Source organism: Durio zibethinus, chromosome 15 (assembly GCF_047325235.1).
Source record: "Durio zibethinus cultivar Kanyao isolate XHJ-2024 chromosome 15, ASM4732523v1, whole genome shotgun sequence".
Classification (NCBI taxonomy): Eukaryota; Viridiplantae; Streptophyta; class Magnoliopsida; order Malvales; family Malvaceae; genus Durio; species Durio zibethinus.
The window spans coordinates 20,654,767-20,674,123 of NC_143176.1; the positions used below are offsets into that span (position 1 = coordinate 20,654,767).

General features: G+C 31.4%; 1 protein-coding gene and 1 long non-coding RNA gene across 2 annotated transcripts; one reads left to right on the plus strand and one right to left on the minus strand.

Annotated features, from left to right (window-relative positions):
- The first annotated feature begins 7,927 nt into the window (after positions 1-7,927).
- On the plus strand, positions 7,928-9,257 carry LOC111302450 (uncharacterized). The gene is made up of 5 exons (XR_016328293.1): positions 7,928-8,173; positions 8,274-8,389; positions 8,473-8,616; positions 8,703-8,885; positions 8,987-9,257. It is a non-coding gene; the product is annotated as an uncharacterized LOC111302450 (long non-coding RNA).
- A 1,175-nt stretch (positions 9,258-10,432) lies between these two features.
- On the minus strand, positions 10,433-12,494 carry LOC111301279 (beta-1,6-galactosyltransferase GALT29A-like). The gene has a single exon (XM_022896839.2). It carries the CDS (start codon positions 12,004-12,006, stop codon positions 10,693-10,695), a length of 1,314 nt encoding a protein of 437 aa, XP_022752574.1. The 5' UTR covers positions 12,007-12,494; the 3' UTR covers positions 10,433-10,692.
- Between the last annotated feature and the right edge of the window lie 6,863 nt (positions 12,495-19,357).

Here is a 19,357-nt window from a genome sequence, read left to right on the forward strand (position 1 = left end):
CAGAAAAAAAAGATAATAATAATAATAAATATATAACTATATACATACAATACATATAAATCTAATCTAAATAAAAATAAATACACAAAGATATACATAATAATAATAATAATGAAATACATAAAATACAAAAGAAAAAAAAGAAAAGAAAAAAAAATACAGGATTGAAATGGGCCTTACCCCTTTGGGCCAGGCCCAATTGATCTGGGCCCGGACCCAATTGGGTGTCTACAGCTGCCCCTCTTTGCACATTTTCTGTGAAACAGAAATTACGCAAAGACGTAGACACCCAATCAAGACTCAACTCAACATTTTTATTTTTTGATTTTTTTTTTAAAAAATTTTTGTTTTTTGTTTTCTGTTTTTTTGTTTTTTTTTGTTTTTTTTTTGTTTTTTTTGTTTTTTTTTTTTGCCGAAGTTCCTCTAAACAGAGGCACCACGACTTTGGAAAAATAAATTGCTCCTCTCAACAGAGGCACCACGACTTTAAAAAGTAAATTGCTCCTCTAAACAGAGGCACCACGACTTTGAAAAGTAAATTGCTCCTCTCAACAGAGGTACCACGACTTTGGAAAAGTAAATTGCTCCTCTAAACAGAGGTACCACGACTTTGGAAAAATAAATTGCTCCTCTAAACAGAGGCAACGGAACTTTGAAAAATAAATTGCTCCTCTAAACAGAGGCAAGGAACTTTGAAAAGTAAATTGCTCCTCTAAACAGAGGCAACGAACTTTGAAAAGTAAATTGCTCCTCTAAACAGAGGTACCACGACTTTGGAAAAGTAAATTGCTCCTCTAAACAAAGGCACCACGACTTTGGGAAAAATAAATTGCTCATCTAAACAGAGGCACCACGACTTTGGGAAAAGTAAATTGCTCCTCTAAACAGAGGCAACGAACTTTAAAGAAGTAAATACTCCTAGACAATCATGTCCGAAGGAGTTGAAAGTTGTGTTTGAAGGGATTTCAGGAGATTATGCCCAAAGGTCTTATAAATCAACCCTGATACCAAGAGACATCCTATTTCAAGGATTAGGAACTTACCTGACAAGTTTCTTCTCAAACTTGCAAAGTCTTTTCATATCTGTCTTTTCCATGTGGGATGTTGGAACACCCCTGCTTCTTGAATTTGTACACTATACTTTCCTGAAAGTAGTGTATGCTATGCAAATGCATATGAATTTCAATGCATGCTATGCAAATGTTGGCCAATTAATTCCTGTTCAATGTATGGTACTCAAGTTTCTCAAGCTCTTTTTTTCTTTCTTGGGTGTCAAGCCCTTTGATTCTTCAAGGATCCAATTGCACTGCTCTTCTAAGATCGAACCAGTGTAGCTCTTAATTATCTTTTCCACTCACATTCTTTCCTTGTTCAGTTTCTCAATACTTTGGAATAAGCTTCATCAATCGATCATCCATTGACCATCATTCAATGAATTTTTCAGCACTAACAAATTTCAAAACAAGTTTCATCCACCATCACTGGATCATTGTCTCAGCATTAACCTTTCCAAAACAGATTTTGTCTTCATCATTCAATCACAACTTGCAAGTCATATTGACCAATTCATCCTCGTACTCATCACTTGATTGTATCACTGCCCTATTTTTTCATTTGATCATATCATATATCCTTCTAAATCATCTCCTCTAGGTTTCTACCATTTCTTCATTTTATCTCCACCATCATCTTGGATTTCTTTTCAAATGAATGCAAGACTCTTTTAAGCATATATTCATTCATTTATTATCATTTTAATTTTTGACAAATACAATGCAACCAAGCATTTTCTCAATTCATTCTAGGGGTGAAACAATAAGAGAAGGCAATGTGAATTACGGTAAAGATAATCAATGAAGATCTGTTTTGGTACAAAGCAAATGGGAAAGGAAGTGAATTGGATACATGTCATTGGGATGGATGGTATGTCCAAATGATGAATATTCAGACAATTCTCAACATTAATCTAGGATTCTTTTTCAAAAACTCATTCCATTTACAGTTGAAGTCATCTTAAGCTTGGCGAACTCTGCCCCAGTCTTTGAGGGATCTTCAGATGTCTTTGATCTTTCATTCATGTGAGCCATTTGACCTGGATCTTTTTTTTTTGGTACCAAAATCACCCTTTCAGGTTTTCAATTTGGATCTCTTTTTTTATTTTTTCATTTTCTCATTTTTTCTCCTTTTTTTTTTCTTTTTTTTTTCTCTTTTCTCATTTTTCATCCAGTGTTGATATCTTTCATGTAGCATGATTTCATTGCTTCATCATGAGCATATCTTTGCTCAACATATGACCATTCAAGTTGGGTATTCACACTTGATTCAAATGGACTTTTCAAGGTTGTAATGTAGGCCAAGGTGAAGGGTCATAAAAAAATGGATATAATAGGCTCAAAACATATATTAAAAAGGTTCAAGACCAAAGGATCATTTGATGCAGCTTGACATTTTGCCCCACATCATTTCACTGCTTCACACAAAGGATTCTCATTACTTTGCCCCAAGTCATGTGTGGCATTTTTTCTTTTTTTTATTTTTTTTATTTTTGAGACCTTTTGTGAAATTTTTTTCAAAAATTACCCCCCAGTGTAGAGGGTGATCCTTGGTTGGGGTTTCTCCGAAAAAGAAATCATAATAGGCTCAAAGGGGTAGCAATAAATGGTTTTTCAAATGGTAAAAGAAAGATGGCCATTTTTCATCTCAATTGTGAATACCTTTCTTGAACATCATCTATTGAACAAAGCTCATGAACTTGTATAAAAGATTGCACATCTTCAAGACATATCTATTTCACCTTCAGTAACAGCTTACTTTTTACTCAAATCATCTCCTCACATCGACGTGGATGAGTTCTCAAAATTAAATCCCAGAATTATTGTTATCATTGTCTAAATATTCATCATCTGAACTCTAAGAAAGGGAGTATAAAGTTATGAAAGGTAACAAAGCATGGAGTAATGGTCAAGTGAAAGAGAAAAATGTAATGAAATGCATTGACTTGCCTTTATTAAAATGATAACAAGTGAAGTCATATTGCAAAAAAAATCTAACATTGTTTGAAAAAAAATCTCAAAATGACAGAAGAAACCTTCAACCAGCCTTATCTCCATTGACATCTTGCCCCTCAATTCATTGTGAATCTCCGGATCCTTTCTGTTCTTGACTTTCGTTCAGAGCACTAACATTAGATGCCGTTGCTTTTCCCTGATCAAAACTTACCATTCCATCATTGATCAACCGTTGCACCTTATACTTTAAAGCAGTGCAATTTTCAGTAGAATGGCCAGTAATTCCATAATGGTAGTCACAACGGGCTGTAGGATCATACCACTTTGGATAGGGTGGTTTAAGTGGTTCTACATGGCTGGGGGCAATCAAATGGCTATTATAGAGTTCTCGATATAACTCTGTATAAGTCATAAGGATTGGATCAAATACAGGTTTTTCTCGAGTAGTCCGTTGTTCTCATGAGCCACTTGTTGGGTTAGTAGGACGAATTTAGGTTCTTGCAGGAGCTTGAATGTTGAGGCGGTAAGTAGATGAATAAGATAGTTGTGAAGCTAGCTGGTATGGGTAGGATGATGTATTATTCACAGTAGGATAGTATGGAGAGTAACCTTGGGATGGATAGGGTTGATAACCCCCGAATTGTTGTCTACCAAAGCTCACAGCTTGAGCTTCAGCTTCTTTCTTTTCTGATGTCTTCTTGGTTTCTCCTCCTCTCAACTTGCCATTTTTTATGGCACTTTCAATAATTTCTCCAGAGATTACCATGTCAGCAAAATTCTTTGTTGCATTCCCTATCATCTTTTCATAATAGGGAGGCTTTAAAGTGCTAACAAACAGCACTGTGGTCTCTTTCTCTGTCAGTGGAGGTTGTACCTGTGAAGCTATATCCCTCCATCTCTGGGCGTATTCTTTAAAAGACTCATTTGACTTTTTCTCCAAATTTTGCAAAGATAAACGATCAGGGGCCAAATCGATGATGTGTCGATATTGACTGATGAAGTCATGAGCCATATCGCTCTAGGAGCGAATGTGGGTTCTATCCAACTGAACATACCACCTGGTAGCAGAACCAGTAAGACTATCCTGAAAGACATGCATCAAGAGTTTTTCATCATGTGCATGAGCTACCATCTTCCTGCAATACATGGTGATGTGGGTTTTAGGGCACTTTGTACCGTCATATTTTTTAAATTTCGGTACTTTGAACTTATAGGGGATAACCACATCAGGAACTAGGCAGAGCCCAGCAGCATCAACTGACCCATAATAGCTAAATCCTTCCACAGCCCATAGCTTCTGCTCTAGCATGCTAATTTTAGAGCTTTCCTCAGCTTCCACCCTTATCTTTTCCTTCTCCTTCTCTTCTAGATCAGGAATTGGTTCTGCTGCCTTTTCAGTGAAGACAGGATTTATATAGCTATTATACTGCCCTGGGTTGAAAGCTGATGGCATTCCAGGACATGTTGGATATGCAAAATATTGTGGTGGGACTTCTTGGACAGACTGGGCTTGAGGTGGGCCAAAACTTGGAGGGTACAATGGGTCAGCCACTTCTTGCTGGCTTGTACTTCCTTCAACTCCTTTTCCTTTATTCATATTATTGAGAGCCTCCAGAATTTTGCTAAGTTCATTTTCAATCTTCTCCTGAGCTTTTTCCAGCTTTTCAAATCTATGAGAATTTTTTTCCTCCATTTGCCTTGCTCTGGATCTTGTGTTGTATGGATGAGCAAGGTTTTCGCTAGATGGAGCTATCCTCGGACCTTGAGTACCATACTTATGATTAGAAATGTTATGCTGTACCTTATGTATGATGCTTTGATACACAAATGAAATGTACATTTTTTGAATGAAATCTAGTATGAAATGAATGCAAATAATTGTGTTGAAACATGTCATGAAAAGAATACAGATGCATACAATCAGACAAACAACATAGTTAGTTCCGTGGGTGAAACGTAAGTGATGTTGATGCATAATGTCACATATGATAAAAATAATACACAAAGTTAAACAATCAAAATGATTAGACAAACACTCTTTTTGTGTCCTAATTTTAGGGTATATCTATCATTGGGTAGAAAGGGCTCTATCTTAGGTGTAGGCACTCTTAAGGTTCACTACATGCGGTTTTAAGGTCAAAGTCTAAAGGTTTTCAAATTGCTCCTTACATCCCTGTCCATCACAGACTAGTAAGGCACCCTAATCCTCACCCATTACAGGCTACAAACGGAAAAGGTTCAATTTGAGTGGGAGTATTTCGCTAGCCACTGCGGAGGCATTAGACCTCACGAAAGCAATAGGTACTTTACTTCCTCCTAGAGGGACGGAGCTCGGGTGTAGAGCTTATGTTATGCACATGCACATGAATGACATAATTAACAAGATAAATAAACAGGAATGAATAATAACACATATATACAAAAATGGTTTAATTTTATTAGGCTTTTGGATAACACAAATTATTTGCTGGCCTGACTTTCAAAGTCCCCAGTGGAGTCGCCAAGCTGTCATAACATCTAGATCCGGGGATCTATCGCTAGACATTGACTTTTAGGGAGTCGCCACCAATCTTTTTTATCTAGGTGCGATTGGCCACCTATGGAATCTGTCCTTTCAGGGAACACCTAAGCTTAAGGGTCCCTAAAAGAATAGGTTCAGGTCTACTAACCAGAACAGGGTTCGGGAGTTCGGTTACGTGTGAGGAAGGTTATAGCACCCTCACAACGCCCATCAAAAGATGGTACCAGCTTAAATTTGTGTTATCCAAAAGCCTTAAAATTTTACCAAGTAATTAATTATTGAAAATTATTCTCAATTGACTCTAATACTTTTAGCAAAAAATTGAGAAAATTCCCTCACCTCAAGAGTATGCAAGAAAAACTACTGTTTCACTTGCAGAGGCTCCGTCGTCGGATCAGTTAAAGAAAAAAAAAACAAAATCAAAATTAAGATAGAAAGGAAGGAAAGAATGATTTTTTTTAGGGAAAATTGATACTTTTAACTTTTCCCCAAAAATATTTTTTGAAAATTTCGATTTTCAAGGAAAATTGATACTTTCAACTTTTCCTCAAAAACCCTTTTTTTGAAAATTTATTTCTAAGGAAAATTGATACTTTCAACTTTTCCCCAAAAATATTTTTTTTTGAAATTTTGATTTTCAAGGAAAATTGATACTTTCAACTTTTCCCTAAAAATATTTTTTTTTGAAATTTATTTCTGAGGAAAATTGATAATTTCAATTTTTCCCCAAAAATATTTTTTGGAAATTTATTTCTATTTTCAAGGAAAATTGATACTTTCAACTTTTCCCTAAAAATATTTTTTTTTGAAATTTATTTCTGAGGAAAATTGATACTTTCAACTTTTCCCCAAAAATATTTTTTTTGAAATTTTGATTTTCAAGAAAAATTGATACTTTCACCTTTTCCCTAAAAATATTTTCTTTTTGAAATTTATTTCTGAGGAAAATTGATACTTTCAACTTTTCCCCAAAAATTTTTTTTTTTGAAATTTTGTATTTTTATTTAAAAAAAATAAAATAATAAAAAATAAATAAAAAGAATATTACATAAACCTAATCTAATAAATAAACAAATAAAATAAACAAATAAACAAAGAAAAAAAAAAAAAAAACCTGGAGCGGCTCGGATCGCGGCTCGGCTCGGCTCAGCTCAAGGAAGAGAAACGGCTCGGGGGGAACGGCTTGGCGGCTCGGCTCGGCTCGGAGGGGGGCTGGCACGTGCTGGTCAGAAAGCGGGTCGACGCCCGGGTCGGGTCGGGTTCGGCAAAACGCGCGGATCCTCTGGGTTACTTAAGGTCAAAACGACGTCGTTTTGGGAGGGTATAAAAGGCAATCCCCTTCGTTTTTTCGGCAGAACGCTCCTTCCTCTCTCTCTCTTCTTCCCTTTTTCTCCTCCTCTCTAAAAACCGAAGAACACCGGTGCCGGATTCTGGAAAATATCGCCGGAATCTGGAAATTTCGTCGGAAGATCGTCGGTTTCTGGGATTCTTCGCCGGAAACTGGGTAGGTCGCCGGAAACTTCAATGTTCGCCGGAATTGTCACCGGAAAATTCAAATTTCGTCAGAATTTTCGCCGGATTCTGGAAATTTCTCAGAAATTTCCAGAAAAAATTTTCGCCAAAAATCTCTAAAAATTTTTTCTCACTCCCAGAACACTCCTAAACTTTTCCTAGCTTCCTATACGCCTCTTTTTCTCTCAAATCAGTAGCTTTGCTTACTGTTTTCTCTGTTTTTCTCTGTTCCAGGGGGACCCCTTTTATAGGGGTTGATCAGGAGTTCCTGATCAATCCCAATTCCTCCTTGGACGGGAATTCAGTCTTTGAATCCAACTGGACTCTTCTGATTGAATTTTCCTCCAGAGTGAGATTCTTCAACTTTGAATCTTAGCCATCCAAAATTAAAATTAAAATAAATAATAAAAAAAATACTAGATAATCAAAAGATATGATAGTATAAAAATAAAAAAATAATATCAGATAATTCGGAAAAAAAAATCAGATAAAATTAACAGATAATAAAAAAAAATAACATAAGATAAACCCAAAAATATATTACAAAAAAAAAAAAGAGATAATAATAATAATAAATATATAACTATATACATACAATACATATAAATCTAATCTAAATAAAAATAAATACACAAAGATATACATAATAATAATAATAATGAAATACATAAAATACAAAAGAAGAAAAAAAAATACAAGATTGAAATGGGCCTTACCCCTTTGGGCCAGGCCCAATTGATCTGGGCCCGGACCCAATTGGGTGTCTACAGATGGGATATTGTAGAACTGTGCTTGTTCCCTTTGTGATCAAGGAAGGCATCAATGAGTAATCTAGCAAATTTTCTTTAGCAATTCTATATGACCCTTCTGTTCTGTTACACTTGCTGGTTAAAAAGCTTCATTGTATTATGCAACTGATCAAGGTCCCAGAGAGTAACCTCCACTTATACTGCAAGAAAGGGAGAGTAGGCGATGATCCTGACGCTGAGGAACGGCTCGAGGAATGGAAGAACGTAGACAGTGCTTTGAAGGAGTTTATCAGGCTCTTTAAAGAAATAACTGGTAATAAGTTTGAGCCATGGGAAAGGAGAAGAAGTTTCAGAAGCCATTGAAGCTTTATCCCATAGACATGGTAAAATCTCTTGTTTCTCTCCAGTTGTGCTAAAATTTTTTTCTTTTCGGATGTATCTATATGAGATGCTTTTTCTAATTGGTTTTGTTGTACTGAATAGGATGACAAAGTGGATGTAAGATATGGAGGACTTGGCCATACTGCCAATTAGCACCTTAACAGTCGCATAAAGGCTTACTGCCAGCAAGCTGCTCTCTACCAGTACCAGGATACATGGTAAATGAATTTCCAACTATAAATTTCATCATATTGCGGTTTAAACACTGTTCACGCTATTGAATTTTACTGTATCGTAACAGTTTGGAAAAGGGATTGTTTGTTCTGATGCTGTGGCAAAAGCTGCCAGGTGTGGCTTCATTGCTGCAGACAGGGCCGATGGATTTTTGGTTCTGGATGTGGTTTCTCAAGGCGAAGAAATTATATAGCTCAAGAACTCACCTGAGGTATATAATGGCTGCTAGGTTTCTGATACTATATTAAAACATTTCTTTAATCCTCATGAAACCCTGAATTTGTCACCATTGAACAGCATACAAAGTCATTAGAAGAGAAGAAGATTGGTGTGAAGGGATTGGGGAGAAAGAAACCAGATGAATCAGATTTTATAGTTTGGAAAGATGACATCAATGTTCCATGCGGTCGTTTGATCCCCTCAAAACACAAGGACAGCCCTCTCGAGTATAAAGAGTATACTGTCTATGATCCCAAACAGGTATGTCTTAAGAGATTCATAGTAATCTCTAAAACCATTTGATCTGGTGAATTCATTTCTATGAACTTTTCTAAAATTTTGTTTATATTCTCTGACAACAGGCGAGCATAAAGTTCTTGGTGGGAGTGAAATATGAAAAAAAGGCCACGTGATGGACACCGAGGATTAAAGGAGGAAAAACAAAACCCCAAGGAGGGTTTCTTTTTTTTGTTTTTTTATAGGTGCTCTTCTTTTTCTAACTTTTGCTATACGGATGGTGGGAAAGATGATTCTCTTATGGGTTTGTAAAGGGATGTCTATGGCTTTTGTTGTATATAATTAACTCTTAACATCGCTGTAATAGAAGCAGTTATAGTGGCCAACTTTCATTTCTCTCATCCATGTTTTTGACAGATATCCTGGCCAACCACGAAAGTACGAGGCAAGTAAAATAGTTCAGTTGGTTCACTTAATCTCAATCATTCTTTTTAAATGCCGGGTTTCTTTTTAAAAAGGGCATCTCAATGGTCTGATAAGCTCCGAGAGCAGTTTCCCTAAACCAGAAGAGAAGAATGAGCATGCCCATAAACAAGAATGAAAATATCTACCAAAGGAAAAGTCTGAGTTTGCCCATATAGAAAGAAAGAATGAAAAAGATATTGCTTGCAATTTTATCATTTCTATACTTGATGAGGAAAAAGGGATTAACAACTTCCAACCATTAACATTTTCCTAACACATTCAATTACTTGTGTCTTAAACATAGATCCAACAACACTTTTGCAATCATGAGGGCCTGTAATAAGCCACTGGGATGCTCGAGAGAACAAGAAAAGTGATCTAAAAGTATCTACAAATTTGGCCTAGAAACAGCCGAAGAGGGGAAGTGGCAATATAGGATTAGTTCTATTAAGTCAATTAGTTGAAGCAGAACAGTCAGGGTAATTCTTAAATTTAAGCGAAGTCTCAATCACAATACAATGTTAAAACCGAAAAGCAAGAAGAGAATATATGGGTCTATGAAAATCATGCTTGTCCTGTCACCATTCCCTTGTGTTAGGTTAATAGAACTCTATTACTTGATTTATTATATATCCATTAAAAGAGTTCAAACAGAGATGAACCATTCGGGCAATAGTTACAAATGCGGGGATAACAGCTCTGGGTGTGAATTTTGGTTCCAATGTGAATACTTTGACTGGAGTCATATTCACAGCATTCATAGATTGTCTACATCTCAAATTCTATTCAGAAAATATTATAAGTGCCAAGATTTAAATTTAGATCTGCCGAATGTCATCTTTTAAAGATGACTACATGAATCTGAATAAATTCAACCCAAAGAAATCACTGCTAAAAGTTACTAGCAAGAATTTCCTTGGTAGAGGCATGCTACATAAACGCCTAGATTTAGACAGGAATGAAAGGCAAATTTTCCGGAGTATTTGATCTTGAAAGAAGGAAATAAAAGTTAAAAAGCAGTCCTCTAGATCAAAATAATTGAAGCCTAAGATCACAATATAGATGCATGATGGCTAACAGAAAAGGAAAATTGCATCAGAAAAAACTTTCAAAATATGCAAATCAATTTCAACAAAAAGCAATGAAAAATAAAAATCTTAATTCACATTAGTTTCCAATTTTATATTTCGTATTACCCTAAACTACCTTTGATAGTGCAGGGCCAAAATATGAAACAGAGATCTTCAGCAATTGTGTTTCTTTTCGACTATCTAGTTGAAAACTGCAGATACAACATGAATACAACAATTTAACCTTGACAAAGAAAAACAAGGACAATAAAAGCAGAAGATTCAACTGGCCAAAATCATTGATAGATTACCACGGGAGGGAACCTGAACTTGTCTGGAATGAATGGTATTGCACGTGGATTATTCACCAAATCATGATAGAATGCATATTCCGCCTCATAGTCATGTAATTGGAGTTCAGCCTTCTGATTAGTATGATAGTGATGCTTGGCAGAAGTTGATTTCCCAAATCCAAATATACTAACTTTGTCACAAATTCCCAAAGCTAGCATAACAGCTTGCATTCCAGAGGAATAATGAAACATAGAACCATCATGAGTAGATCCCCATTCACCCAATGATTTTCCTGTGTCCTCCACAAATCGTTTCACTGAATAATACTTCACAATCCTAGCACACAACATGTCGAAACGAGGATCTGTAATCAACAAAGGCGCCTTGTGAGACGAATTGCACACCAAGTAGTCCATGAAATGAACTGGTTGACAAATGTACATAACCAAAGGAACATTCCCTCCATAAGGGTGACAAAAACACTCTTGCCTCCTAGCACAAAGATGCAGAATATTGCTATTTACAAATGAAATACTACTTTTCGATCCTACATTATTTTCAAACCTCTCAGTCCTAGCATTGTTCAATCTAATCACAACCTCGTGACTGTCAATCAACTCCCCATGATCACTATTCAACAAAATTCCACTATTTCCAACGACAGCACAAGATTTATACTTTTCATCTGAACTCGTTAAACCATTGTGGCCATCTATAGGAATCTTCACTAATCTAACCAAATGCATCATAATATCAGGTTGAAACATCTTTTTTCTTGCCCAGTCTTGTAAGTTCCTCCTAAAATCTAACCAATACCGATAAAATTTCGGGGACCTGAGCATTACCGGTAAATGTAATCCATTAGAATTTCTGGCTTTGACATCATGATGATTGAACCTCCTCCAAGTTGCAAAAGTCTTGTACCTTCCTTGACTATCAAAGTTCCCTTCCAGCAACTGCTCTATTTCAAGTTTTGATTTTTCTTCACCTATATCAGTGGCTGCAAACTTGAGGAAAGTAGAGTTAAAATTTTGGATTGGTGGGGGTTGGATTTGGACACTGGTGGACCCCATCTCAGCTGAAACAGTAAAGATACCTCCTTGGCGGATAGCAATCCGGCAGCTTAAGGTTGCAGCCAACGCAACAAGCATCAGAATGCTTATTAAGGGTCTAACTGACCTCTTCATGGAAGCAATAAAATAGGTCGAACGATAAATGGGGTTTGCTAGATAAGGCCAAGAAAGGTTAAAAGAACGGATCTTCAATATATCTGTATTATATTCAGATCCATCTTCAGGTTCAGTAGATTTTGGCATCCAAAACGGGGGCTTTTAAAAAGCAAATAAGTATAATCTAGGGGTTGGGATGTACAAGAAATGAACGAAAAATCAAATCTTTTTCTTGCAAGAACAAGTATTTTTCTATTTGTAAGAAAACCCAGAAAGGAAAAGAGACAAAGATGAAATCTTGGAGTGGGAAATATTACAAGAAAGTGAAATATGAGCTGCGTATGAAAATGAAACACGGAATTAGGTCCTGTTTGGTTATTGGAAATTTCATGATTTCTTCTTTAACAGTGTCTAAAACAAAAAGTGGCCACTGCAAAAAGAAGGGGTAAATTTTTAAAAAAGAAGAGTTGCAATTTGTAATGCAATCATACAAACCCTAGAATTTAAGCTTGTAAATGGGGAAAATCAAAGAAGAGCAGTGAGGAGCAGTCTTCTCTTTCTCTTCTTCTCGACCCCTTTACCCTTTAAAACGCATGTTGTTTGCAGGGCCGTTGGTGGGTCAAGCAGGGAAAAGCTTGGGTGTTTTTGGTGTTGGTTGGAGCTTGAATTTAGAGTGTTGATGGGGAATGGAGGACGGTCAGATTTGCATGTGGGACCAACTTTTTGTTCTGATGGAATTAGATCAGATTAAATCATAAATTTCTTCTGGCTGTAGGAAAATTTTTATTTATTGTCCAAAAAAGGGAAAATATTTTATTTTAGAGAAAAATATTTTTTTATTATTTATTAAAATTTTTAGATTTAATTAAATTTCTAGTTAACACAAATATAAATACATGCATTATCTACTCAAATTCAAAAGATTTTATATGAATTTTCTTTTCACTTACTAAAAAAATTTCAGAATTTAGTTTGTCACTAATTCCCTGAATTTTATTCACTAAAAAATGAGATGAAAAACGGTCTAAAAAACATAAATTTTTTGGTTGTATATATAGTTGCAAATTTTTAAGTGAAAAATATCAAAATAAAATATAATTAAGATCTACGACAAAGTAAATCATAAAATATTTGAGAAAGACTATAATTTCTTTATGAACATAAAATAAAAAATTAATTTATAATTTATATATTTATCTCATACATATTTTGTATCGAACACATTCATAATATAAAAATATCATAGTATAATTTATATTAATATTTTAAATAAAAATACTTTTTAGCTTTGCCAAATTTTAAAATTGTAAATTACATTATTTTTATATATCATGTTTAAAATTATTAAAATTAAATCTAAAGATCCAAACTAGAAAAAAAAAATCATAGAAAAGCTAGGACTTGTATTGGGTTTTAGTAATAAAATAGGAAGAGAAACACCAGATCATAATCTCTGACCTTCATGTGAAATTGATGGGGATGATGTTGGATACCCCTTTTAAATTGTAAAAGACTATCTTCAAGGGACCCACTTGGGTGAACAGTGAAAGGCGGTTTTGTCGAGCTTGGTGGGTGATTATTACAAGGACCCTCTTGTAAGATTAATGGATCGGACAAAATATGGGAATATTTTTAGAATAAAATAATGGAACTTTTTTAATTTTTTATGCATGAATAATAAATTTATTTTTAATACAATTGATAAGAACATAATTTTTTTTAATTAGATTGCAATAGCTTAATCAAATTTTTTAATCATATTATAAAAAATAATTTATTTTTGTGATTTTTTTTCTTTGTTTCTAACGTATTGCTATGGGCAGAGATAATTGTTGTACTAGTTAGCTTTGCCATGACGTAGAATTCCACGTTTTACACAAGTCAGCTATGGAATCTTCGTTTCATTTGTCAGCGTCTTCCTTGAACCCTTCATGAGATTTTTCTTTTGCATCATGAGATTTTATTGAATTATGAAAATATAATTGTTGATGATTTAAAGGGATGGTGATTCCATCCTTTGCTGGAAGATGATTGGTGAGCTTACTCAAATTGGAGATGATTTCCGAAAGAAAAAAACAATCAAAGATCAATTAAAATTGTTAATTATTCATTAAATCAATTGATATTTAAAAATTGAGAATTCAAAAAAATTTATACATATAATTTTTTTTAATCAGATAAATAATAAAATAAAAAATTTAAGTATAGATTAAGAATTTAAGATGAATTATTCATTGGGCAATTAACAAGGCTAGAATCAATTTTGAATCCAATGAGTTTTATATTTGTTTTCAAGAAAAGTCCTGACAATGAAGGATTATCTAATGATCATTGGGTTGGTTTATTTTCTGTCTCTTTTCATGGCGTGAGATTCTAGTTCTTCTATGGTTCGTTGGAGTGGCAAAAGTCGTCCCTCAGTGATTCCATTTTTTCAATTCTAGCAGGCTGCTGCAGGCTCTAAATGCAACTGCTATCAAACTTGTTCCTAAAGTTCTAAATCCTTCGGGAATGTTAGATTATTCTTTGAACTTAAATTTTAATTATTAAAATAAAAAATTTAATATTTTATTAATAAATCACATGATTATCATCGATGACTATAGTTTTCATGTCTATATCTTATTTTGGAATAATCTACAAATGAATTGCAACAATATGTCAGCTAAAGAAATGGTGAAAGGCTACCACACCAAATGAGTTTCCCTTAGAATTAGGCTAAAGACCACACCAAATGAGTTTCCCTTAGAATTAGGCTAAAGATTGACTTGCAGAACACTTTCCAATTTTGAGTAAATCATCTAATTAAACATCTTGCTTAAGTATTAAGCAAAATTCTTTTTTATTTGTAATAAGTGACATTATTTTATCTTCATTGTTACCTCAGCAAAACTGACTGAAGGTTTACCCACTAAATTTTTTTGTCAAACTATGCCAAAAGTCTTTATATTTTGTAAAAATTTAGAATTTAATTCCTATAATGTAATTTATAAATTTAGTTCTTATTTTGATTTAATAATATTTATTTAATTACTAATTTTATTAATTTTTTATCATTAAAAATATTAATGTGACGATTAGCTTGATGATTTAAGCGTTGATTTTGTTGATGTGATATTGATTTGAATGAATAAAATCAGTTATTAAATTATGTAAATTGTATATTTACTTACACAAAATTTAAAATTTAATCTCTATATTCACACAAAATTTAAAATTTAATCCCTAATATAAAAAGTATTTTGAATATTTTAAAAATATTTTGGTTCTTAAAAATATTTTAGTTCCTCTAATATAAAAATATTTTTAAAATATATTATTATATATTATTAATTATTAATAGTATCCTATTAATAATATTATTATCATTTATATTAATCAATTAAACATTAATAATTTAAATTAGTATATCAAAGTTAATATTATTTTAATTAAATTAAATATATTTTATAATAAACCAAACTATTGAATAGAGATCCATTTGTAATGAACTTGAAATAGATCATGAATGGAATGATAATTCCATTTAACCAAACAAAATAAGATATTCAAACATAAATTCTTACCAAAGACGAATTCATATATATTTGAAGGACGACTTTTGAATCCTAACAAAATAAAATGAGAAAATAATTTATTTGATAAATTGAAATATTAATATCGTGTATCATAATAAGAACTTTCAATTTTTTTTAGTTTTCATGAAAAGAACTTATTTAAATAATTATGTCGAATTAAATAATAAAGTTAATTATGAAACTAATACACATTGAGTTTAATAAATTACTTTAATGTATTTAGAATCTTGAATATAAAAAATCATTTAAATATGACTTAATTTAAAGGAATAAAAACACAATTTGATGGGTAATTTTACCTTTATGGGATGAAATTATAATTCTAAATCATATAATAAATTAATAAAAATAATAGTTTTATTAAAATTAGATTGTGACATATTTGTATCATATATTGACAAATTTGTGATAAATTTTTAATAAATTTGTGCAAGATTTTTTTCATACAATACCAATATACTACAATTGTGATAGAAAATATGACAAAATTAATAACAAGAAATAATGATGGAAGTAGCAACAATATTTTACATAGGTGATAAAAAATTGTGATGAATTTAGTGACAATATATGAAATTTGTGACTGAAAAATGTGATTTTTTTTTATATTGTGATAGGATATTGTGACAAAATATTGTAGTAATTTTAATATTTTAATATTTTTTAAAAATTATAAATTTTATAAAAAATTTAAAATATTTTTTATATTAGAAGAATTACATTTTAAAATTTTTGGGGGTATAGTAATTAAATTTCAAAATTCAAGTGAGTACAATGACTAAATTTCAAATAAGCACAATGGTTATTTATATAATTTAACAACTTATTTTATTCATCTCAATTGTCACACCAAAAAGTCAATGTCACATCAAAAAATTAAATACCACGTCAATATTTTTAATGGCAAAAAATTGATAAAATTAGTAATTAAACAAAAATTTTAAATTAAAATAATACGAGAACTAAATTTATATGAATTACAATAAATAAATTAAATTTTAATTTTTTATAAAGTATAAGAACTTCTTGCGTAATTTGCAAAAGCATTTTTACAATATCCTTTTTTACTAAACGATTAAGTAATTCTATAAAATCATAAATATATCACTGAGTACTTTTCTTGATTTTGTAATTTCAATTAAGATTATTTGTTCTCAAGAAAGATGTTTATCAAATTGATCTTAAAAATTTTAACTTTTATATTGAAATTTTGAAATTTTCAAAGTCAACTTTTTTTACATCACAATATAGAAAAAAGAAAAAAACAGAGAAATTAAATGCTATTGTTAGAATACTAACTTTACAAGAAATTCATCTAAACGTTTATACCAAACCTTATATTCATTCAAACTCAATTCTTTGAATAAAAAAATACAATGATACATGTGTAATTTAAATTATTTAAAAAGTAAGATGGGATCTAATGAATCTCCCAACAAAAATATTTACATGGGTTCATGAAAATGCTCATTTGTCCTAAACGTTTATATGGGTGCTATGTGCATGCTTGTATTAGTGTATATATAATAATGCTTCAAATTATGAACTGGGTGAATAAGAAATCAATACTAAACAATTATTCCAAACGTTATGATGTGAACCATTACTAGTCAATGATCTAAGCACTTACGAAGTGGAAACAATAAAGAAAAAAATAAATATGGGAGCATCAGGCAATTAGCATTGGCAATTTCAATGGTACTAATCAAAACTCAATACGAAGATAGAGCAAACTTTTTGGCTTTTTCTGATTTCATTCTTTTGTCTCGAACAGTAGCGGGTTAATTACGTTTCATTTGATAAGAAAAAAAAAGTTTAATTTAATGATTAAATTAAAAAATAACACATTTATATAGTTCAATGATTAGATTAATTATTTTAATATAAAAAAATTGCAATATGAGAATAAACAAAAATTTAAAATTTAAGATTTAAATCTTAAATTTAATGGATACCATATTTTAAAAATAATTTTATAAATCAATTAAATTTAACTCAATCACTTGATTTTTTTTTTCTATTCTTATTTTTTTCCAAAGTATGTGTAAGTTTTTTTCTCTTATTTGCCAAGTTCAAAAGAAATGACAATGGCTGTTGGTGCCGAACTGTTTGCAAGGATTAAAAACTTGAAAGCACAAGAAATGGAAATTGGTCAATGATAAAGGTGTTTTAACGATTTTGAGACCTCCAGATATAAGGTGTTTTAAAATCGAGAGAAATAAAAAAAAGAGTTACCATCAATTTTTGTTAAGGTGTGATTGGTAATTCAAAAGTTTATCTTTTTAATAAAACTATAAAAATGGATTTAAAATTTATCAAAAAAATAAATTTTGATCTACGAAAAAAAATAGATTGGATTCGAGAGTCGATTATATGTGAGAAAGGATTAGCACTCCCACAATGCCTATAAATTGATACTATTTAATTATGCATTATTTTCTATGTCGGATAAAAATAATTTTAATTTGAAATTTAACACTAATTCCCTTCATTTGGAAAAATAAAATTTTGCTAAAATTTTTATTTACAAATATTGAGAAAATCTTTAAGTTAAAGAATTATCTTAAAATTCTCCAACATCTAGGCAGAATTTAAAATAACTCTTTTCACTTAAGATTTAACACAATAATCCTTAAAATGAAATAACAATCTTTATAAAAAATAATTGTTAGTGACTCTCTAATATCTCGGTAAAGTACCAAGAATTATTTTTTTTTGAATGTTATTTTTATTTTGCTTTATAATATCACAAAAAAAATTTAAGCATTATTTTTTTATTATAAAATATTTTATCATCAAATAGTAAATGAAAACTAAAAACAAAATAATGCAAATAATTACCAATGATAATATGCTGACGGATGTATGCCAATGAATGTTATGTGGAATGAGATGTAATTTTAAAATTGAGTTCTTAAGTATAATGAGACCACCACGGCTCTTTAACATCTAGGCAGAGCTTAGGTGCGACTGTTTATATTTAAAATTCTAATTTACTATTATACTTTTTATTCATTAATCTTATTGCTAATTCGAATTAAGAAATCGTGTGAAAAGATTTAACGAAATAAAATTTTTTAAATATTCCATTATCTAAGCGATATTAGAGAATAAATTACTTCAAATAAGATTTTCACACGTATCCTTAGGATTTTAAGGACGTTTTAAGTAAGGGCTTGGGTAGAGGTTTTCAAGGTTAGGGTTTCAAGATTTTGAAGATTCGGATTTTAAGGAGTTTGGATTTAAGTTTTTAGGGTTTTAGGATTTGGTTTTAAGATATGGAAGGTTTAGGGTTTTGATTTTAAAGTTTAAAGATTTTAAGGTTTCGAATTTAAAATTTGAGGTTTGGGGTTTTGATTTAAGGGTTTGAATTTTAGGGGTTTAGCTTTAAGAGTTAAAAGTTTGGGATTTCGGATTTTATGGGATTTTGGATTTTAGGAGTTTCGGATTTTAGGGGTTTGGATTTAAGGGATTTTGGATTTTAAGATTTTGAATTTTTGGATTTTGGATTTTAGGAGTTTTAGAAACCTAAGATTTTGAAAATTAAGAATTAGTATTTAAGGTTTTGTTCTTAAAAAAATACGAACATTTCTAAAAATCTCCAACATCTAGGTTGATTTTTGAAGCAAGTTCAATTTTAATAATTTTTGAAAATTAATTTAAAAAAAAACTCATATATTTCTTTATGAAAATTTATTAATAATAATTCTCTAACATCTAATTAAAATTATTTTTAGGAATATGTTTTATTCATTCAAACATCTAGACATGAAAAATAATAATAATTATTCTATTATTATTATTGTTATCTTAAGCATTTTAATATATATTTTTAATTATTATCTTCCTTACTTTCATTTTTATTATTATTAAAACAATTAAAAATTTATCTTAACAAATTTAAGAACTTATCATACATAAAT

Excerpts from the sequence above, each read along its gene's own strand:
- LOC111301279 (XM_022896839.2), bottom strand. The coding sequence starts at position 12,006 with ATGCCAAAATCTACTGAACCTGAAGATGGATCTGAATATAATACAGAT.